Genomic DNA, 24016 nt, shown 5'->3' on the forward strand with positions numbered 1-24016 from the left:
GAGGAATATTATAACTTTGTAGAAATACATGTAAATATCTCTCTGAACAAAAAGGAAAAGGTAAGATCTAATATTTAAAGAACTGAAAATATTAAAAAATTCTTAGCAAATGCATTTGCTCTCTTCTTCTAATCAAGAATTTTGTCTTTAAATGGCACGACAGCATCTGCATTTAATAAAAATCAAATAAAATATTTCCGTAGAAACAGATGGCACTGGTTTTAATCCTTTGTGGCCAAGTCAGGTATTATGAGAATGAGTTATGATGTAAGTCAGCTTTGCGTGTAAAGTATCTTGTAACAAAAATCTTGAATAAATGTACACTTTGGGCTACCTGTTTCATCTAGACCAGCTCCCCTCATCTGATAGAACATAAAAAATCAAATGCCTTCAGCTCAGTGGCTGGTTGATATTAAGGCCAGGTTTTCCTTCTTTCCCTGCCTAGGTGCTGAGGTGCCTGAGCTGTATCAGGGGTTAAAAGCTGTAAGCACTGATGCGTATATATGAGGCTGTATTCCTAGAACACGGCTTGTAGCCTGACTCAAGCTATTACAGTCTAACAACAGGGACCAATAGAAAGAGAAGAAGATCCAAGAAAGCTGAGGTAAGCCCAAACTCTGAAACAATGTCAAACTAGAAGCAATAGCTAATAAGGTGTGCATGGAAATACATCTGGGAATACTAGTACGTACTTCCAGTTTTATGTGCTGCTAATTCTTAGGAGGACAGGAAACAAACACAGCGGTTAGCAGCCAAAAGCGGTGAATTTACAGAGATTTCTAACTGGCTTCAGATAGCTCCAGGAACTTGACTAACAAGGTAAACTGCTTTATATTTATTTTTTAAAGTGTTATTAAGGTTATGAATATTTACAGAGTAAAAAGGTTGCAAATTCACTGTGTGAAATAGAAGCGTTATTCTCTAAAAATACTTTATTTGTCCCTTTCTTTGGAACACCTCCAGATAGCAGTTTCTGGGGCTGGAAAAGCTACAGCATTCTGCACTTGTTACTAATAACAATGTTGAATAATCACAATGTTGAAAACTATTAAATTACTACATATCATATGCAGCAACTGAACTGAGCTCTTAACCTTACTGATGCATTAATCCTATGAGAGAACTTACTTTTATTTAAATACTATTTTTGTCACAGCTAACCTCCTAATTTTTCCCAGAAATTTCAGCTATCAGTCTTTTGCCTCTACATTGCAAAATGCTTGTTAATCTTCATGAGCCAGTAAGCAAGATAACAGAGTTTATAAGGCACTGTTTTCATGCTACACAAATATTTCCTTTCTGAGAAAATTATCAGTGATAATTTTGTTCACAATTATAATTGTGGAAGAGGCTAAAAAAACCATATAATTAAGTAGGAAAAATAGTTAAAATGTGCATAAAGCAATATGAACAGTTAGGTCAGGATTTACTTATTGTGGATATAATTTGGTTAGGGCTTAATTTTTGTGTCATTTAGAGCAGGTATTTGTTTTGTCTGTTTGCTTTATGGAAGGAAATTTGTAACTTTGGATATGAGAGAGTGAGTGAGGCAGGGAATGGATTAGTCAAACATATTCCCTCCAAGCTTTTAAGAACATGCCCAACAAACAGCTGTTAAAACACTATTTGATCTTCCACTTTTAAATGAAGACAAAAGACCCTGGAAAATCTGATCCAGATGTCATTATAATTTAAGAGAGAGCAAAAACAGAAAAGAGGGGATGATTAATTTTAAAAGGAGGAACACTGAGTACAATAGTATAATACAAATACTACTTATATCATCATGGTAATGACATCTTTTCTGAAAATTAACCATTTTATAATGTAGGTTATAGGTCTGTACAGGAAAGCTTACACAAATGTACAAGAGGTACTGATTTATTGTCTGAAAATGATCCATATTTTCATATTTTTTGAAATGATACTTGCATGAACATCAGTCAAACTGGTAGCCAATGTGGCTAAGCTGAATCAGGGATATGTTTATCAATATACAGGACAGAATTGTTTATATTGTTTGTATTACTTTTCAGTTTTTCTTAACAGGCCATGGATATCACCCTAGAGGAAAGAATTTGGCTGTTTATAAAGGAAATATTATTTTATATGCAAAATTGTATTGTTAATCTAGTATACTACTAGGGAGTTTTATTGAGAAACAGCTAATTGTTTTTTTCCCCTTCCAAGGCAAACACCATGATTTTAAAAGTCTATACAAGCCTTTTGCTCTTATTCTTGGTCAATTCTGTGTGGACTCGAACTGTGAGACAAGTTTATGATGATCTGGATCCTGGCCACTGGTCTCACTATACTTCTGAGTGTCCACAGGAGTGCTTTTGTCCTCCTAGTTTCCCCAATGCATTATACTGTGATAACAAAGGACTTAAAGAAATACCTCCAATTCCAGCCAGAATTTGGTACCTCTATCTTCAAAACAATCAAATTGAAACAATTTCAGAGAAGCCTTTTGCAAATGCCACTCATCTGAGATGGATAAATCTGAACAAGAATAAGATCACAAACAGTGGGATTGAGAATGGTGTGCTGAGCAAGCTGAAAAGGCTGCTTTACTTATTCCTTGAAGATAATGAGTTGGAAGAGGTTCCTGCTCCATTACCAGTGGGTCTGGAACAGCTAAGACTAGCTAGAAACAAAATCTCCAAAATCCCAGAAGGAGTCTTCAGCCACTTGGAAAACCTTACTATGTTAGACCTGCACCAGAACAGTTTGTTGGACAGCGCTCTTCAAAGTGACACCTTCCAAGGACTCAACAACCTCATGCAGCTCAACATAGCAAAAAATTCACTCAAGAAAATGCCTTTAAGCATTCCAGCTAATACACTGCAGCTGTTTTTGGACAACAACTCCATCGAAGTTATACCAGAAAACTACTTCAGTGCAATACCCAAAGTGACTTTCCTTAGGCTGAACTACAATAAACTATCTGATGATGGTATCCCTTCAAATGGGTTTAATGTGTCATCTATTCTAGACCTACAGCTGTCTCACAATCAGCTCACTAAAATTCCACCAATCAATGCTCATCTTGAGCACCTTCATCTTGATCACAACAAAATCAAAAGTAAGTGTGTATTACCAGTGTGAAACCCTTCAAAGTCATGTCCATTTTAAATGTCTACTTAACTATAAAAATGGTCTTTGAGACAAATTGATTAAAATTATGGAATCATTTAATAATTTGGAAGGAAGGGATTTCTAGAGGTCATTTATTCCAACCTTCCTGCAATAAGCAGGGACATTTGATGAGGTTTCTCAGAGCCCTGTCCAGCCTGACCTTGAAATTTGCCAGTCATGGGGCATCCACCACCTCTCTGAGCAAACTGTTTTTGTGTTTTACTATTTTACAGCATATTTGTTCTATTAAGGTTTATGTACTTAAAAGTTTTCCGTGAGGTTTTCTGAGACGAGGTTTTCTGTACCCAAGGCAACAGAAGCCTGCTTGTTTTAAGTTTCATTTCCAGGACTGTTTCCAAATTCATCCAGGTATAGAGGGAGTGTGGTGGTTAGGGATATTACATACTCTATATAATGAGAGTATCTAATCAGTAAGTACTTCATTTCATGCTAAAAGCCAAAATAAAAATGATGACTTTTTATTTGCCACTGCACAGAAGGAAGCCAAGTTTCTATATTTATCTTCTCATCATGGTGATTTAATTGAATACATGGTCCTTTACTACTTTTTTTGTCCCACTGTAGTCCAAAAATATACTAAAAATAATGGTTTGGCTTTTGCACAAAACAAGGACCTATGAAATGAAGATACTTCTTGATAATTTATATTTATTCATTGCATTTGGCAAAATAAAAATGTGAAATCATATAAATAAAAAAAATTGTGCAACTGGCACATATTTAAGTGGCAAGAATTCTGTTAATTGGAGTTAAAGCTTATGACAGATGTTGTTTCTGAACATATTTCATTGCCCCTTGGTTACTAAGGGATTCATTTTAATTGCTTCACTGCAAGGCCTCAGGTGCAGACTTTGTTCCCTCACTTCAAGTGGACACAAAATTGAAATCAATGGAATGTAGTCTTTCCAGTTTAAGAATAGCTTTGTCTAGGTAGTATTTAAAGAGCTGTCCAGTCCTCTTCCTTCCCTGAATAAGTTTGACAAAGCTTAAGACCATGAAAATTAACTTTTGCAGTATGTACAAAATTAAATCTCATGTTCCAATGACACATAACCTGTGAACTGAATCATGATGCTTTTCTACAAATCTTGTATTCCTTAATGCCTTTACCACTTTTCAAAAATCATTGTCAACTTAAGCACAAGTTGGCTTGTGGCTTACTGATTTTAGACAAAAAAGCAAACCAAAAAAAACCCAAAAAACCCCACAAAAAATACCAAAAAAAAAAAAAAAAAAAAAAAAAGAAAAGGAATTCTTAGTAACTGAATATAAAATAGTTGCAACCTGATGCCTTAAATGAAACTTGTGTATCATGTAAGGGTATTTTACTACATAGAATAATTGTTCAAGAAGTAAGGGATAATGACATAGTGTCCATGAGACTTTGCTCTGATAGATAGTATCTTAAAGGGCCTTTAGGATTGCAAACAAGGAATGTAATTCCATCAGGCCAGAGTAGTAAGAGCTGACACTAATTCTACAGATTGGTTTTGTCTTCTTAAGCCCAGGTCAGTCATTATTTTGAGATAATCAATGTGAAAGGTTTGAAAGAAAAACAGCTGTAAAGTCCTGATCTGGTTCCTTCACAAAGGAGTTGTGCTGAAGGTTTACTTTTATGTGTGCAGTACGAGCCCTTTTTATAACATTAATTCTCAGGCATTCCTTCACAACTGCAAATCACTGCTTTATCTTCTCTTGGTGAATCATAGTTACACTGTTGTCATTGCAAGAGTTCAGACATCAACATTTCTACGTAAATACCATTTGACTATGTTTTATTATATGCTATTTTGGAATATTAATTCTTCATATAAGTGTGTGGCCTTATTTCTCCAGAGATCATTTATGAAGATACAAGGCCTTCTTCTGAAGCCCAGGAAAGCCAATGATAGCCTCATCATTTGTCTCAGTGGAACAAGAATTTCACCTGTAATCCCTTCCCTAAGGATCTCTATGCACAAGAGGGAAAAAACTATTCTAATTTTGGAAGTAAAATCAACTTAAATCTGAAACTAATTATGGCTCCAACAGATTTGCAGCACATTTGTTCTATGGCATTATAAAACACACATGGCTACATATTTATGTGGGAGATACACTTGTGAGGCTCTGGGGAATTGTTAAATAATGGAAAAGAGAATGTTAGAGTAAATGAAGAGAAGGTATGAAACGATGTACCAAGTGAGCAAGGGTTAGCAGGTGGTATTATTCCAGTGCTATCAAAGGGCAAATGAAAGGGAGTAAACAGTTAAGTTCCCCTGGGAGAACACCAGGAGGACGAGATAGATATTCTGAGCTAATATTATTCCACATTTAGAGAAAGGAAGAAATCCCTGGGCCATGTAAATTTTGTTCCTAAATTGTAAGTTTTACAGGGAAAAGGTCTTCTGCATTTCTTCAGCAGACATACAGTATTAGCCATTAATGAGAACTTTGGCAGTTTTCCCTTACAGCAGCTCTAGGTTTCATGTTTAAATATTCAAGCACATAACAATTCTGTTGACAAGTGGTGGAATTCATCTTTGAATAAACTATCCTGGATTTTTTTATCTAATTTGCAGAAGTCATACAGACCTCCTACTCAATGGAAAGGGATACACAATTGTATGGGGAAATTTATCCCATCTTAAGGAGCTGTCAGTCCCCTTTTGGAAGTATTCATCTCTCTCTAGAGTTTATACAAAGAGTTTAAATGGTTTACATAGGCTGACACAACTTCTACATGGATCACGGAAAGGTGAATTGTACCTTTGGAAGGAACAACCTCTTCCTCCTACTTAAACAAAACTCAGCCATATATCCATGAAGAGTATTGAAAGAGAGAAAAAAATAGAGAAGCTTTTACTCCCCTGTTAGTTTGGGTAGGATTTACTGTTTATGGGAAGAGAACAATAAAACCCAAACCAATTCATACCACACATCATCAGGAAATTACTTCTTCCTAGGTGGCCTGTGGTTAGATAACTGCTGCCTCACTTCAAGGCTGGAGTAATTAACTCAGTGAAAATGAGTGCAGTGAGATAGTTTTTAGTCAGAGAAGACAGAGATTTAGGATACACTTGAAGCCATCTTGTCTCTATGAACAGTAGTGCTGATAAAACAAAGCAGATATTTTCTGCTAGATAGTGTTGATTCACCTAAAACTTTAAATAGCTGCCTTCATAATGAAAAGTCTTAAGCTTTCTGTGTTGTAAATTCACACGTCAAGATAAGCTGTAGCTTTTTTCTTCCAAAAATAGCAAAAGCTTTGCCAACATTAATCAAATTTCACAACATTAACAAACACACTTTCCTATCACGGATATAACAAAAGCTTCGGTCCTTGGCCAACTAGATGTATTTATCTAGTTTCCATGACAAAGATAGAGTCCACTTCCAAGATGTTGCAAACATCTGGGCAGCTTTTCAAAACAGAGTGGAGGGAAAAAAAATGTAAGTGATGGGAAAAAAAAGTAAGTTATGTTGTTATTTTTACTTCATAACATTTCTCTGACTTTGGAGATTGTAGTCAGAATATTTGCTCATGGTATCATTACTAAATACAAAGGGAGAATTTTTTTCCTATCTCTTTGCTAATAAAGAAATTTGTTCAAAAAAATCTGTTACATGCATGTTCTCCAGTCACTTTTTTTTTCAGTTAGTCTAGGGCCAAGATCTTCAAGCAGTTAGATCAATCAAAAAATATCATAATTTGGTTGAAGGAATTTGATATCTTTGATAAACAAACACCACTTCAGTGTTTTCTAGAGGCCATTTTGAGGCTGCCTGACTATTTAACAACTAAAGACAAAATATAAAAAGCATTTTAGCCAAGTGACAGTGCAAAGGTCATCTAGAGGACACAAAAAGCCCAAGCTATTCAACACTTCAGAATATGGGTAATGATTGAAGCCATAGTTTCAAATTTTATCTGTACAGAAACAAATTATGCTTGATATATGTAGAATTTTGTGGATTGTTAGCTTTCAGATTAGGAAGAAAAATATCACATTGCACAAGTTATAGTCTTGCAATTAGAACCAAATCCACTTAATAATGTCAGAGAACAGAAAAGTACAGATGTTAAAAATTAAAAACACTATACAAAAATTCCTCTGATTCAATACTGCTATTGTTTTGAATGCAAGATCTTCATTAGGGAATATTATCAGCCTAAAACTAATGTACTGTCATTGAAATAAGATGTTCAAAACCCCTCAGAAGTAATCTTGCCTTGCTCACTCAGAGTGTAAAGAGCTATTTCTCAATGCTTACCATGTAGTTGTATAACTTAGTGTCCCCTTTGTCCAAGGATAAATTATGCATCTAATGGCCTTTTTTCATCATTGTACCACAGTAAATATGTGATTCACTGATCCAGATCGCATTATATGAAGATGCTTGTTTTCAATCAACAAAGTATTTAAATGGAAACAAAAGCAACAGTCTCCCATGCTAACATCAGTGGAAGTTTACTTTATTTTTGTCCCAGGTGAATTTTATCTTCATGGATTCTTCCCATGGAAATAACTTAACATGTTGATCTACACTTTCAGGTGTTAATGGTACTCAGATGTGCCCAGTTTCCATTGCCCTAGAAGAAGATTATGGTTATTATGGCAACATCCCTCGCCTCCGATACCTTCGTCTGGATGGGAATGAAATTCAGCCTCCAATCCCACTGGATATCATGATCTGTTTCCGACTACTTCAAGCTGTTGTCATATAAAGATAATGCAATGTCACTCTTGTACTGTGAGAGTGCTAAGATACAAGTTTTGCTGGAATGAAACTTGTTCTAACTCAAATCAAGAAGTAACAGCTTTATTTGACTTTAATTTTCTTCTTTGCTTGTATCTTTTCTACAACTGAAAAGGTTGTTCTTTCAGAAGGGATTTTGTATGGACCTGAAACATGTGCTTAACCCCTTATCCTATAAATTCATAATGTGAATATATTGAAAATCATCTGTGTAAGATCCCAAATATTCCAAAGAAAATCCTTACTTGCTCCATCTTTCTTCTCAAATGTGACAATGCCTACCCTGCTAACATAATTCCTATAGACAAGTTATGTGTCCTCATTTAGTTATATAATAAATAACACCATGAATTTGGGTGCACTTGGCCAAATACATATGCTAATAAAATCATGAGCCGCATGATTACTAGTTATCAGAACTGCCACTGACATTTCAGATAGTGACTCATGGTGAACAACCACTTAACATGCAATTAACCCATCAGCTGCTGTCATCCTTTGAAGATTAATATTTTAAGGTGAAAAGTACATGAGGCTTAGCATACAAAGTATACTGAATATATATCATTGTAGGGATTCATTCAGTGAATTTCAGAACTGGAACACACTGATCGAACTCAAATCCAGGGATAAGATGTAATCTCATCTTCTCTCGAAGCCCTAGTTTTCTGCTGCTTTATTCCATTTCTAATTTTGACACCATTTCTTTCTGCAACTTTGGGATCATCGTTGAATATTTGGGTTATTTTAGTTTGCAGAGAGATACAACCAAGAATAGGAATGATTACATATTTCATGGACTAGGTACTTTATAAAAATTTGAATGGCTAGTTAATGCAATGGTGATGAAGAAAAAATTAAGAAATTCAGAGATACAAGAAATTTGTATCTCCCTCCTAATTATTTGCTGAACTAGGAAAACACTTGCATAGAGACTGTATCATTTAAGCAAATACATTCAATTCAGAGCAGTATTCAGCTATCTGCTAACTCACACACATGCACACAATAATACTGGATTTTAGAGAAATACAGATTATTAGAATACAATACACTAACAATTCACTAACAAGGGAGATATCAAAAGGTAACTTTTAATGAAATATGACTGATTTTATCAAATCTAGTTGATTTTTTTTCCATTTTATCATATTGGCTTTCAATAAATGACTTGAATATTAGAGTCAACTATTCACTGACAGAGTATGCCTTTCTTATTTCTGCTAGCCAGCACAACAGACTATACATCAGTCATTATTTTACTCTTCTTGCATTTCTAGATAGAAGCAATTAGTTGCATCTATTGCTAACATTTTAAGACTGGTCTCAGTACCAAGTATTTAAAGACTATGCACATGGTATAATTTTACTTTGCTGTATTTTCTTAAAAGTAGATTTTTGAAAGTGTTGAGAACTGTAATTTCTGACAATCAATCCTTTTTATCTGAAAATCAGGCCTTATTCTGATCCAGAGAACTTGTGGAAACAACCTAGTATAGAAACCCAGCATAGGAATAACCCATTCAGAAATCTGATCACTCAAACCATTTATTTTTGCTGTTCTTTTTATGTGATTGCTGAGAAACTCCTGCCCTTCTAACAAAAGTATTTTCTGTACCTCTGTGTTCACCCTATATGAAAAAATATAGATTTAAAAAGTCTTTACAATATGTATGCATGTTTAGTTATGTTCTTTACTCAATAATAGCATAGTAATTTATTTTTTGGAAAAAGAATTATGTGACAATACTACTAATTAAATTATAACTAATTATGTCCTTGAACTTGGAAATTAATTTCTACCTTAAACAAAGAACAAATACAGGTACTTCAAAGTGAATATTCACAGGTATACATGCACTTATTAATCTTATTTACAGTTCTAATTGTACAGAAAGGATCTTGACGATCCAGTACAAAATTACCCTTTTAGGTAGCATATACACATTGAAGAAAAGACTAAACCTTCCCAAAGAGATATTAAGCTTAAATATGGCAAAGGTTGGTATGTAAAATCATAAAGGGATACTAGAGCATCAAAGTATTCCATTTGCCTGGATAGGGGCATTATGGGATGGAATCAAGAGCACAATTTGTGATGAAATAATTTTTAACAGTTATTTTCACCAGCTGTACTGCTATTTTTCCAACACAGTGTAATGTGGAAATCCTTATAAAGTGGTCCTTCAAATAGTCAGTACTATCCTATGCAGCAATTCTAGAACGCATGCAGATTGATGCTCAAGATTTGTTTCTGTCAAATCCCAGTTAATCTGAGTGAAGTGAAAATTCGTGATACATCCTTGGACAAACTTCTGTTGGGCTGAAGAGCTGCTGCTGCCAAGTGCTCTATATTCTACACATTTGATGCAATGCACTGACTCCACATCTGAGAATTACTTAATAAAGAGAAAATCTTAAGTATTCTCACTTAGGATAATTTGTTCCATCTTGAAGCTCTCTCCCAGAGCCAGCTCTTTGAAGCAGAATAAAAACCAGTTATGTTGCTGCAGTGACCTTCACAAAATAAATCAGTACTGATTGGGGGTTAAGCTTCATTACTGCATGTACGAGACCATTTGCAATAATTTTAATATTTTTAAATGTCCTGGGAAAGTTGGTGAAATTTCCTTTCAGGCCTAAATTGCATTATTGTGTGGTACTAAACAATGTAGGCTTTTAGCCACTACACAGTCAGTTCATTGATTGTGCCAGAAGACTATAAAGGAATATGTAAAACCCATTGTCTTTTTCCTAATGTTGAGATGCAGTAATACAATGCAAAAAGCATCACTGTGCTTAAATTCTGATGTTAATTCTTCCTAATCCAAGATTTCTCTAAGATTTCCCACAGATATTTCCTGGTTCAGAAACAATTGTGTTCTTTTCCTCTGAAAGAAGGGAGGAGCACACCTCTCAGCTGTCCTGTCTGAAAGTGCAGCTGGCATCATAGAGCAGTCATTTGCTTCCCTTACTTGTCAGAACACATTGCAATCAGTTTTGAATGGAATGACATGGAAACAAAGACATTTACAAGTATGACAAGCTGAGAAGAGGTCATCATAAGCGTACTGCAGCCGTGGTCCATCACTAATCAAACCACAAACATCCAGTGCTTTTTGCAGAAATCCATCCTACATAGTAGGTAATTTTGAAATTAGGGTTGTTAATACAGATGTGCTATCATCTCAGCCCAGGGTACAGACAGTTGCACTGTAAAGAAAAGTATTAAAGCAAAGAGAGAGACTCAAGAACTGAAAAATACCCAGACGTTTCTGACAAGTCTGCCAGCATGATTGGAGGCTGGAATCCTGGATCTATCAAAAGGCTGTGGGGTTTTATAACACAGCTGGCTCTGCAGGAAGAAAAGGTCTTTTCAGATGCTGCCAGCATAGTTAAAAATTTAGCCACATGTGTGGTTCTCCCTGCTCCATGTTCTCTGGCATTTTCTGTTTCTTTCTCAATAGTCCAGTGTGCTACCACTATTCTTCAACATTCTGAAGGAAAAACACCACCATAGCAATCATGCATAGATGCCAGTGACTGCAGCAGCCTGTATGACAACTGAACACAAACAGTGAGGTAAAAATTCAGAAGACAACTAGAACTAGTTTGCATTTTTGCAATTACTAACTCCAGCACATATCATGTGTCATTGGAGGGATTTCCAGTGACCCTTGCTGCACCCAAATGTTTTCCAATGTTTGCTACAAGTAGTTGCTGTTCATTTTTCCAGCCTAGAAAAATATTTGCTGATATCAAATTGCAGCCATTTTAATTACCTACTTGGAATCAGGTTACTGTAACATCTACATTTCTGTGTTGATTGTTAAAGAGCTAATATCTTCTGCCAAGCATGGCTGACTTTAACAGCACCAAGGATTCTCAGCCATTAGTGTCTTTCTCTTGACTGAAGGTCTCTTCCATAATTGCATTTTTTTACCCAGACTTGCTTACCCATTTAAACATGACAAAAGGCTCTACGGGGCACCACACTGTGTGTGTAGTGGTACTGAGGAATAGCAATAACCACTTCAGGTCAAGTGTATGAAATAATATCCATAATTCACATCATGTTCTGCCCTAGCTAACTTGCTATCTCACCCACTAGTAGAAGTGATATTGTTTCTAAGCCCTGTGCTTGCTCTAGTAGTGCTAGTTCCAGCAAATCTACACTTTAATGAATTCAAAACCTTTCCCAAAACAGTTTTTTCTTATACTCCCTGCACTGCTGCCAACAGCCTGTATATTCTTCTTACTGGTTTTGTTTTGATTTCTATAGCAGTGGGATGAGTCAAGAGAGGGGTCACTAAGTTTATCAGAAGGCTGGAACACCTCTCCTGTGAAGACAGAGTGGGCTGTTCAGCCTGCAGAAGAGAAAGCTGCAGAGAAGTGGTAGGTACCCTATGCTTGGAAGTGTTCAAGGCCAGGTTGGATGAGGCTCTAAGCAACCTGGTGTAGTGGAAGGTTCCGTGCCCATGACAGTGCTCTTGGAATTAGATGATCCTAAAGGTCTGTTCCAATCTAAATCACTTTATGATTCTACATCCATTTGACCCAACTATCTGACTAGCAGCTTTATTTAGCTTCTTCCATGTTTTTTTAGCTTAGGCATCATTATGCATGTGATGTTAATGTTTGTCCTGATGTCCTGCCCTTTCCTGGTCGTTCAGCTCCAACTGGAATTCCCCAGGGAAAGGGTTGCCCTGACTGCACACAGCCGTGGCAGCAGAACAGCCCCACTGCTCACAGTGCTCACACCTCCCCCAGTGTCTCTGTGCAGACCCAGGCTGGTGCTGCCTTGTAGGTAGAGTATATCTGGAAATCTATTTCCAAGACTGTGTCTCCCCACTCTCTTTCTTGTAGGAAAATTTATGAAGAAACTAGAACCACATCTTCCACAAAGAAAAGCTGTTCTTAATTACAGACAGGGGCAATGAAAGCGACATTTGGACTCAGCAGCTCTCAGTGAATCTAGGTTTTTTCAATAATTTTTATTCATTAAAATGGTTTATAAGCATTTTTATGAAATCTTAGCGGATTCAAAAAAAAACAAAAAGCAAATATTTTCAGCCAGAGGAAAGAAAAAAAATAATAATGTTCGTGTATCTTAATATTCTTGTTTCTAGGATGTCCATGCAGCATGATGTGCCCTTCACCAGTTACTGAAATCCTTAAATTTGTCTGAAATCATCCTCCCACTGCTAGGAAGCCTATTTTGAGGACGGTAATCTCCTTGTGATGCTCTACTTTGTTACAGGACTTCAAATAATCACCAATTCTCTCTCCTGGCAGTAAGGATAGGCTTCATGGTATTATAGGATCTAGGCTCAAGACCCTGTCTGAATCAGAAACAGATTGAATTGGAGTGCAGATGTTTTGTTTTTTTTTTTTTCTCTGAGGAGGCTGTTTTCAGCACCAGACTAGAGGTTCACGCTCTTTTGTGAATCCTAAGATTTGCTCCTTTCAGTGACTGGAACTGCTTCTAAATGAAGAAGACTGATAGCAAGCCTTCTCAACTCTGCTTAGCAGCAGAATAGAAGTGAGTTACACTTAAAATTTGCCAGAAACAAGGTACCCAAATTCCCTTCCTCTCAATTGCTGACCAATTTGGGAAGAGAAAGCTGTGTGTGAAAATTTTCTCTAAAACTCTCACTGGTTTGGATCTTTTAAAAAGCTAATTATTTATGTGTTTAGTTTGGTTTGGTGCAAGTTTTTTAACATTAAATTTAAAATACCACATATGAACATGGTGTGAGGTTTATTTTTCATTTTTATATGAAGAAGAAGACTAAAATAATTAATTCCTCCTCAAATAAATATAAATAATTTTACACTGGACTGACCATCAAATAAACAAACCATCAGAAAAGCAAATTTTCTGTTCTCAAGCCGAAATTTCCATGCTTTCCTCTTTTTCTCCATTGTTCTTTGTTTACATCTGCATTCTGTCTGGGATCAGTGTAGCAGAATTATTAGGTATTGAGGAACATTGAGAATTATTTCAGCTGCAGTATTATCCATGCTTCCCATTTCCCTCAAAGCACTAATAAGACTTAGGCCTGTGTTTTCCTACTTTTGGAAACCCTGCACTACAGCCCCCATTTTTTTTATTCAGGAAAAAGTGCTTCCAGAGATTCAAGGCTTTCTGTGGTGTCTGCTTTCCCCATGTTTAGACATCCTCTGCTTACGTCCCAACACTCAGGTGGTTTGATTTCCTGCTGGTTTAATACTAGCTCCATACTGGGATTTTTCCCAATGTTAGCCCTGTAAGGCATGGAGGGGGATAAGTCCTGTTGCTGGTGGGCTGCTTCTGACATGGGTCACCTGGGCTTGGTGAGGCAATGACAGACAGGGTCTCTTGTGTCTGAGGAGCTGAAGCAAATAACAAGCAGCTCATGAATTATATGGTAGGAATCAATGTAAAAATGGGTTCAACAACTATTTGAAGTCTATTTCACCACAAACATACAGAGCAGAAAATCATCCAGAGTGTTGATGCAGTTGGAGCAAACTGTCAAACTTAAAAGTATGTGCAACTACTTGTACAGGTCTTTGGAAACCTATCATGAAGCTTGGGCAGTTTGCTGCTATGGCATAAACCCAGAGGGACTTCAGAGAGAAGAAACAGTGGAAAGCTGTGAATGCAGAAATGGAAACACTTTTATCCCCTCTAACTGCCTCTTTTGATTGCACTGGCTGAATCAACACTCACAGAGCTTTCTAATAATGTGTAAGGATTTGTCTCTTGTTTACCTTCTCACAGGTAAACAGTAGGCTGTCAGTATGGCTGGTTTGAAACATTGTTTTCCTATACTGATCACTGAGATTGGGTCTAAACAGTCATCAGGCAACATTTCTAGATCTTCAGAAACTGTTTAAAACACACCAGTTTAGGAAGAGCCCAGCAGTCATATGTGTTGCTGAAAGCTCATGTAAATATTTAGTTTGTTTAAAACAACCCAGGAAACTAAAAAGAGTGCCTCTCCTTTGAAAGCTGCTATTGTTTACAGGGAGAATATACTAAGTACTTCTGCAGTTTGCATTAAGTTTTCATTATTTCAGAAACTATTTTCAGAGGAATTCATGTGCCTTATTTAGAAGAAAATAAACTTAGAACAAGTATATCTTGTCATTAGTGGACAATTTGAAATGTTTTAGATAAACTTTTTTGTGTTGATTTGAAGACACATTTTGTGGAATATCTGCCTCCCATTGAAGTGCAAACATTTAATATTTCTAAATTTTCCTGCTCTGTGTGTGTGTAGTGACGTATATAAAAATTTTAAGATTCTTTTAAAATTTAACAAAATGCCTGAGGTACTGGGAATTACTGGAGCTATTAACTCCAGTTAACTTCCTTGTTGGGAATATAAATTCCTATTCTTTCAAGAGACTTAGCCCTCAGACTGATGCCTTTTGATGTCTAACTTGTCTAAAGATGAGCTGAATATTCTGAAGCCTTTTCCCTTTTACAGCTGAAAAGAAAAGCTGAAATAAAATTAGGTAGTTTGTACTAATCCCGGACCAGGATTAGGTGAGACTTCCTCCTCTGCATCACAAAATCACAGAGTTATTTTGTCAGTTGTAGAACCAGGAGCAGATAGAAACTGTGATGAAGAGGAAGTGATGTGATATGAAGAAATCAGAAATCAGTTAACAGATCACAGTCAAAATAGCTGGAATGGCATTCTTTACTTAGTAAGGTATATCAAATTTAGGCCTATAGATGGCCTTTTTCCACTTGTAAAAAAAGTGCCCTTTCACAGTATTGTAACAATTTTTTGTAGAAAAACTGCCTTTTTAGGAGTAAATCCTAGAGATCTCAAACATATGTGCAGGAGCCTTAGTTGTTACCACTTTTACTCAGTACTTCCAGATATAGGAAAAGGCTCTTGTGGTCTGTGTCTGAAAAAGTAACAAAATAACTTTATCCTTCATTTTTCATGTAACCAATATAACCACACCTTGATAAGGATGAAGAAAAAAGAAGTCAAATACTAGAAGAGAGAAAATAAAAGACATGAAAAGGATGACTAGGAAGGGAAGAGGAAAAACTTGTGATGAGGGGATAAAAGAGGAAGAAGGAAAGACATTTGGAAAAGAAGGAAGCTTGAGAGCATTACTGGGCATCTCTTTTCGTGAGAGTAAAAGAATGGGCAAGCAGACACAAGATATGTGCTTTTAGGGAGAAAAACTGGGAGTTGGAAATCTTGGAAAATATCAGTCCACAAAGGTGCTTATAGTCTGAGATTTATAATCCTTCAACCTGGTCTAGAGTCTGGGAACTGGCATGACAGCAACAACTAAGAGAAGGGCTCAATATTTGTAATGCTGACTAAAGCACTGATTATTGCACAGTCCAAACACATAGGAAGTGTGCAGATGCGTGAATAACACCCCTGAGCTTTCTTCAGATCATGCATTGCTGTATTCTGTGTATTTCATGCTTTTTTTCATGCCTTTTAGAATGAATTCCAAAAGGAATATGGTAATAGGCCACAACCATCAATTTCATTAGTTGGAAACCACATGAAGAGGTAAAGTCAGTAACGTCAGAGGCAAATTAGCTCTGGCAGCTTCTCAGGTTTAGTCTTCACGCTGTAAAACATATGCTTCTCCATTTTTTATCAGCTTATATACTTAGTTTTATCAGCTGACATATCAGACACTGGCAGATGTAAGACCCAAGGTCTATGAATTTTCAGAGGCATGTTTACTTGTTGGGCTTTACAGAAGTGCTATGGCCCCCTAAATACTTACAGGTGCTGAATCATAGCTCAGATGTAGTACAAGATCAAAAGCAAAGTTCTGCTTCTTGCTGGCCTCCATTTCTCATCATGCAATGAAACAGTACTATTTTTGTCTAGGAATACTGGAAACAAATTGTCCATGCTGAAGCAGAAAAGTCAATATTTGATGGTTATAGAAAAAATATTTAAAGAAATTCAAAGAACTGTCCAAACACTGCTTAATATAAAATCTTTGGCCATCTAAATGGGATGGCTTTGTAAAGTCATCTTACTCCTGATGGAAAAACAACTGAATACTTAATGTTGATTGATATGGACCAAATTTAAATTTAAATTAATATTTCAGAATGTCAGAAATCCAACTTGATTTTTTTTTCACTGAAGAACAGGTTACCTGTCAAGATAAACATTTTTCAGTTGTTTGGTTTTTTTTATTTTTTAAGGCAGATAAATGTCTGATCTTACATCCTCTAGGGTTCCAGGAATGCAAAAGTGAATTTCTTACTATATAGATAGATTGGGTTACATTGTTCCTAAATGGCTTCTGGTCAACAATTTCACAGTGAGAACAGCAGCACTGTTTTGAAATGGCCATGACAGCAATAGCAACAAAATTCAGCTGTTCCCTCATTTGGGAAAATTAAGTCAGTGAAGCAGCCGTTCCCAGACAGGGAGAGTGATCTTATGGGTTCCTTTAAAAAAAAAAACAGGGGGAAGGAAGGGCCAAAAGGTAAACTGCAGATTTCCCTAAGCTCTTTTTTACCTTAATCATATATAGAACATTTTAAAAAAGATATTAATTTTGAAAGTGAATTTCAAAGGAAAGGGAAAGCTGAGAAGAAAATACTCAACAGCTCTACCACCAAATCCCTGTACCCCCAGAACTGCTTTTTTGGCTCAGCCTTAACACAACATATTTTTGTTTCAATACAAAATCTAATTAGGGAATAAAATGTTGGTTTGGATCATTCATTCCCTCTCCACAGTGACTCATCTTCTTGCCAGAATTCCACAGTGGCAAGGTTGTTCTTTGTGTCAATAGCTCCCAACTGAGTGATACATATGCTCATTTCAAGATGATTTTTTCCAACTAAATATGTGCAGCGCACAAAAGAAACATACTGCACGCACGTAAAAGACACAGGATAGAGGAAGAGGCACAAGAGTGAATAAAAGATACCATGAAATGAAGACTTTTATGAAACTGGTTTTAGTTAGAGGAAAATGAAGCTTTTAACCATAATCAATGCTTCAAGCTATTCTGGAAATAATCCAAGAGAAATGAAATGAGAATGAGGTACATGAAAGCTTCTGGGTTTGCAAAAGTAACAGCTGTGTCTAGAGAAGCTGGACAAGAGGGCTTCTTATTCAAATATGTCTATTTTAATAGTATTTCTAATTCAAGCATACATCTCAATCCATTAAAACAAATTAAAAAAACAGGGTAAGCGCACAGGACAAACACCATATTATTTTCAATAAATAGCCTTATAATCAAACACCGTGTAGTTATTTCAAGAATTGAGTGCCAAAATAATGTTGTGATTCCATGAAATGTACCCTTAAGGATTTGTGAAAAAGAATAGATATTCTAGGATCTGTGCCCATTTATCCCCTTTTGTTCCACATGAAAGAAATTATATTAAATCAACTGAATATCTGGAAAGAATTAAATCATCATCTCTCATTGGCAAACCTAAAGGAAAAATTCAGAAGAAAGCACAGTTTTATATAATGAAAGTTCTCATGTTTCATGGAGTAAAAGGGAAAAAACTAACTGCCAAAGGGAAAGTTTTTGCTGCCTTTAGTTATTCTTCTCAGACTATATATTATGGATTTCTCCTCTGCTCCCTTTATTATCTTTATTCAATGATATAAAATTCCAGACATAATGAAATGAAACCATTTCAAATGCTCTTGCATTAAGTCCTTCAGGAACAAACTTTTCTCTTCAGCAGCTGATAGACTGACAGTCACTGGCACTACAGAGTAGCAACCAAGGCTGAGTGGTCCCCTCAGCAGGATTCTTTTTAATGATAGACATGTCTGACTTACTAAATCACCCTGAATTCTATTTAAAGTAGCACATGGGCCAAAATCTGCCTTTGTTAATGGGGTTTCAGAGGTGTAAATGAAAGCAATGACTTTTGCCAGCAGACTAATCTCGCCACAGGCTCCAAGTGATTTACCTCAGAGATGGCTTTACTTCAGTAATGTGTTTTACAAGTCACTCTGCACTGTTCTTTAATTAGTTTTGGCCTATCATGCTTATGTATTAGCTATCATTAAACCACCATAAAATGTTCAGGCCTCAACTTTCATTAATCTGCACTCTGACAGGAAAATCTAATGGTTTTCACCAGCTGCAGCTGTGTCCCTCAAAATTTACTAAGGTAAAGAAAATCTAGGAATGCTAGAAATTACAAACGAGATGAACACTTTCATTTTGCATGCATAAAATTTCCTTCCAGGAAACGCTCATGTGAAAAGGTGGTGGTTCTGCATTTTATTTATGGGTTAAATAGCAACATCAGTAACTGGGTATGCTCTTAATTCTCAGGTCATTCTTCAGTAGCTCTTAGTCCTTCCCTCAATCTCTTCCACTCCTTGCTGATCTCCCTTTGCTCATTTTCCTTGGACGGGTTTATTGATTCACAGTACTCGATCTTTAACCTCTGTGGTAGGGATTCATTCTCCAGTCTCCTGCTGACAACTATATTAAAGAAACTGGAATTTTAGATGGGGGAAATGGAGCTTACTCTTTTTCTTCACAATTCTCCACAATGTCATCTATGTGTCTTCCTTACTGATACTAATATCTCACCCACTCTTCTTTTGGATACCACAATTCTGTGGTGTGAATATTTGCACTACATGGTATGCTGTTTCATATACCTGAACTGTTATTCCAATGCATGATTCCTGTCAGTGTTTTTATAAAGCTCTGTTATTAAAATATCTTCCTTCTGATCTCCAGGACAGCAATTTTTTCTTCCTTCTCTCCTTGTGCATGGCCATTCAGATACACTTCATACATTGTAAACACCCAGTTTCAAATACTCCTCCTTGCCTGCCATTTTGACTATGACAGGCTATGGCTGAATATTCCCATTTACTCCTTTTCCCCAAATGCTAAAAGAACCCATTCCGATCTTCATGTACAACTTTTTCATTTGGAGAAAAAATCTCCATTATTTGTTATCACATAATCTAATTAACACATTTTTGTGATTTTACACTAAAATGACCAAAGGCTTTTAACCATCATAGGACAATTGACCAAAGGCTTTTAGCCTTCATAGGACAATTCCTCTACTGCTTTTACAGTTAGGAAACTTTAAAGTTTCCACCTGAATTTTTATATGGCTGACAGAAGGCCTTTTGCCATGGTGCCAGCAGATAATTTTTCCCCAGTTACTTACAGTGGACCAACTGACTACCAAAGGAATCAGCAAAATAACTGCGGGCATCTGGGCAAACAACACTATAATCACTGCACTGCTCATCAAAGGGCAGAAACAAAAAGAAAGCACCATTTATACAATGAAATTTAACACTGTTTCCCGTGTGCCTGGATGTAGAATTTTTCTCTGTACAGAGTTGGAGTTATTCCCTTAGTCTAAAACTGGATGAATCTGGATTGCTCTGGGTTTACAGACTTCAGGAAACTTGCACAGGCTGTAAGTTCCCCATTAGTGATTCCTTCACTCACTCGTCAGCACAGCTTTGTATGAAACCAGGTATTGAGCGTGCTGGATAAAAGGCCTTCCCTCACCCTGTTCTGGTCCTGTTCCTGTTAAGAGCAACAGGGAAATGACTGAGTTTGCAGAGCAGAGACACGTGGTAACTTGATGCAGATGGTGAGCTGAGTAAGAAAACTCACAACAAACAAACAAACCCCCTAAAAGACAATGCCACTAATCAACAGTTTAATGACTATTTGATCACACTATCTTGAGATCTTTTGTAGCTACCAGGATCTCTGTGTGTGTGACTCTGTGTGTGTATGTGTATAAATTGGAAAAACACTTTTAGAAAACGTCACCTATATTCCAAATACAGCTGAAAAGCAATGTTTTAATACTTCAGTTCAACCACACACAGAATATTAACTTCAGTATTTTTATTGGATATCTGCATTTTAAAAATATGACTGTCTGATCTGTAAAATAGCAGAGAAATTCACATGCTGCTCATTAACAAATTATAGTTTCCTTCATTGTTATGCTCATAGCAACCTGCACTTTTGCTGGACTGCTATCTGCGTTTGTATTTTCTCCAAACTTTTAAACATGTTTTCCAAACATTTAATTTGCATAAATGATGGTTTGATAAAAAATATCTTTAATTCTCATTCACAGCCACATTATTTTATTGGTAATAAATAAGTCCATCGTCATTCTAAGAACTAAAGCTAATTAATAGTTTTCCTTAAAGCCTATGAAAAAAACCCAAGATTTTCACATTCTTTGTGCATTAGTGTCTCAAAGGACATGTTCCCACATCTACTCAGAAAAGAAACAGTTTAAAGCAGAAATTCAAACCAAATAAACAGAACTGTTGGCTGAAGGGTGATGTGTCTTTGGCACTTATTTACAGTGCCAGAGGCCCTGCAGTCAGGCTGTGGTTAGCCCTGGCCCACACCAGCTGCGTCTGTCTCACTCTGTGCAACAGGCTCCTTCACTTCTGCCCCCTGTTTTCTGACCACAGCACCCACTTCCCATGCACCCACTGTGTGCCACCGCTCCTTCTGTACCTTCAGCCTGAAATTCTGTGTTATAGTCAGGGCTGGATCATGTAACAGGACCAATACTCAATCATTGATTCCATAACAGATTAAGAGAATTAATATATTTCAAATATACTAGGTCCGAGCAACATGAATTAAGGTCAGTAGAGCTTCCCCTGAGATCCAAGCCCTCACAGCCACTACCCTGGCTCCCGCTAGATGAAACAATCAAAAGGAGATAATTCATATATGGCATTGAAGGGTGCAACTGATATTTTGAGAACCTGAAAATGGCATGTCTGACACGCTGGTGACTAAGCAAAGTTTTAACATGACTGGCTTATACACTGCACTAATAATTTCCAGATTGTATTCTACGGTCTGGAGGAATTATAACTTTTTGGGATCACAATGTTTGATAATTACTTGCTGGTGGGTTCTAAGACTTAAGATGCTACAACTTATTATTATCCATGAATAGTGCAACAAATTCAGTAACAGCAGAGAACTCCTTTATGTTGCAAATGTTGAAGGCTGTCAAAAGCAAATTATCATGCCAACTTCTTTATAAACATTTTTTAAACATTTTGGAAACACACATAGAGGGTATAAACCACTGCAATCTCTGTAATATAAAATGCAAACCTAAGAGTACACATAAAATTTCATAATCAAACTTCGCAGGAAACTGGAAAATATTTATGCCAAAGAGAAAATCAACTTTAATTTATTTCATCAATTTCAATTTTTCTCAGGATATTGAGGACACTATGCTACATAAAATCTTTTCTATTCTCTATCCATGAAATGTGTAGTATAATAGTATTCACAGTTTCATTTGAATAAATGGGTGTATGAACATATAACACAAAGCTCTGAATTCCAAATCCTTGTCTCATTGAACTTTGTTTCTGGTTTATTTTTCAACCCCAAGCAAAATATCATTTGTCTTCTAGAGATAAATATGATAACCCAGCTCTGAACTGTACTTGTTTAGCTAAGCAAAAAAACACTGAAATTTTCCATCTCTGGGGCCAGGAACTGCATTTTCCTGAAAGGGTCTAACACCACCAGTCCACAGGCTGGGTTGGAACAGCAGACAATACTCTGTATGCTAATAAAAACCATTTTGCAACACCACATGCTTGCATACTCAGCAGTACTATCTTATATTCAACCATGATTAAAGAAAGAACAGCAATTTCTTTCCCTGCTCCTTCTCAAAACTGATGTAAATTATACCTCTTAAACAGCAAATTGTAAATTTGGTTTCAGAAGAATGACAGTCTGTCTAATGTGAGTGGAATAGAATCCAAGTATGTGAGCCTAAAACTCTGACTCCTGCCTTTGGCCTCACAGGGAATTCCTGAAACTTCCTTCATGAAGGAGCTCTGGTATAACCTGCAAAGGTCTGCATGCATGCACATACCCGACAGCCCAGCCCAGGTGTGTTGCAACACAAGTAATTTCAAAAGTATGAAAGGAGTAGTAACAAGGTAGAAAAAATTGACCCATTAAGATTAGTCCAGCAAAATCCTCATAAAAAAATCATCTTTCCTTCTCTCATATATATATTTGCATGGAACAGGGAAAATTTTTATCTTAGGCACAAACATCAATTTAAGTTATATTTCAGTATTACCTCCCAGCTGTTTCAAAACCAAAATTACTAAATACCCTTCAAAAAATATATTTCTTGATACTTTTTAATCAAATAAAAAGAAGTGCAAAGAACATAATTTATTATAAACTGTATTTCAGACTTGTTTTAGCAGAGTTTGAATAATTGGACTTCTCTGATTTCCAAAGTGCTTTTCTAGGCTAACAATATAGTTTATTCATATACAATATGTAGTGGCAATCTCACAAGTTTTTAATCTGCTTTAAAATTCATATCATCCAGAAAGAGTGACTAGCATGCTATGATGGATTTAACTTGTGGGCTTATCATATAAACAAATGTTAGAGATGTAAAATTAGCAATGCATTTAAGGAGGATCTTTGAATTTTATATCAAGCCTGGCTTAAGGCAATTGAAAGTAATAAGTTTTGGATCTTGCTCACAGTTTGCCACAAAGTTTAGTAATTTCAGAAGTAGATATTGAAGGTTCTAAATCACGCTTTCTGAAAGTAAAGTGAGAGCTATCCATTCCTGTTGCTATAACTATGGATTTTTTGATTTGACTGTAAATGGGCATGGTCTCTGTTGAAACGAATGCTTTTTCTTAACAATTAAGAAGTTCCAAGCATATTGAATGCAATGATGTATCAGAGACTATATAGATATGTTCTTTCCATATGCAAAGAAATGATACTCTGAATGCTCATTTAGAAAGTCATCAGTCTGGTAGACCAGACTGCACGAAAATATCCTGAGATTTTATTGCTAGTAAGCAGTATTAGATGGATCTAGCATACACCTGACAAATTTAAAATTGTCATGTTATTTTTTTTTTTCTGAAAGATTTAAAAAACCCTGACGAAACAAAAAAAACAACTGAAAAACTCCCAAATCCAAAACCAAACAGCTGGACGGGCAGTACAAAAAAAGCAGCAAAATATATTTGAAGGACAGGGAAAAAGTCATATGCTATCTGCCTGCATCAGCCATGGAAGCAAGAGGTGACAATTAAAG

At 36.2% G+C, this 24016-nt stretch overlaps 1 protein-coding gene across 3 annotated transcripts; it reads left to right on the plus strand.

Annotated features, from left to right (window-relative positions):
- Window positions 1-391: 391 nt before the first annotated feature.
- On the plus strand, window positions 392-8272 carry KERA (keratocan). 3 transcript variants are annotated; one of them, XM_030959354.1, is made up of 4 exons: window positions 392-604; window positions 722-819; window positions 2191-3085; window positions 7695-8272. In XM_030959354.1, the coding sequence occupies exons 3-4, from the start codon at window positions 2200-2202 to the stop codon at window positions 7865-7867; spliced, it is 1059 nt and encodes a 352-aa protein (XP_030815214.1). In that variant the 5' UTR covers window positions 392-604; window positions 722-819; window positions 2191-2199; the 3' UTR covers window positions 7868-8272. The 3 variants fall into 3 exon arrangements, with proteins under 3 accessions (XP_030815214.1, XP_030815215.1, XP_030815213.1); XM_030959355.1 differs by lacking the exon at window positions 722-819; XM_030959353.1 differs by lacking the exon at window positions 392-604 and having other exon boundaries at window positions 615-819.
- Window positions 8273-24016: the final 15744 nt, after the last annotated feature.

The sequence above is a fragment of the Camarhynchus parvulus genome, chromosome 1A (genome assembly GCF_901933205.1).
Source record: "Camarhynchus parvulus chromosome 1A, STF_HiC, whole genome shotgun sequence".
NCBI classification, from domain to species: Eukaryota; Metazoa; Chordata; class Aves; order Passeriformes; family Thraupidae; genus Camarhynchus; species Camarhynchus parvulus.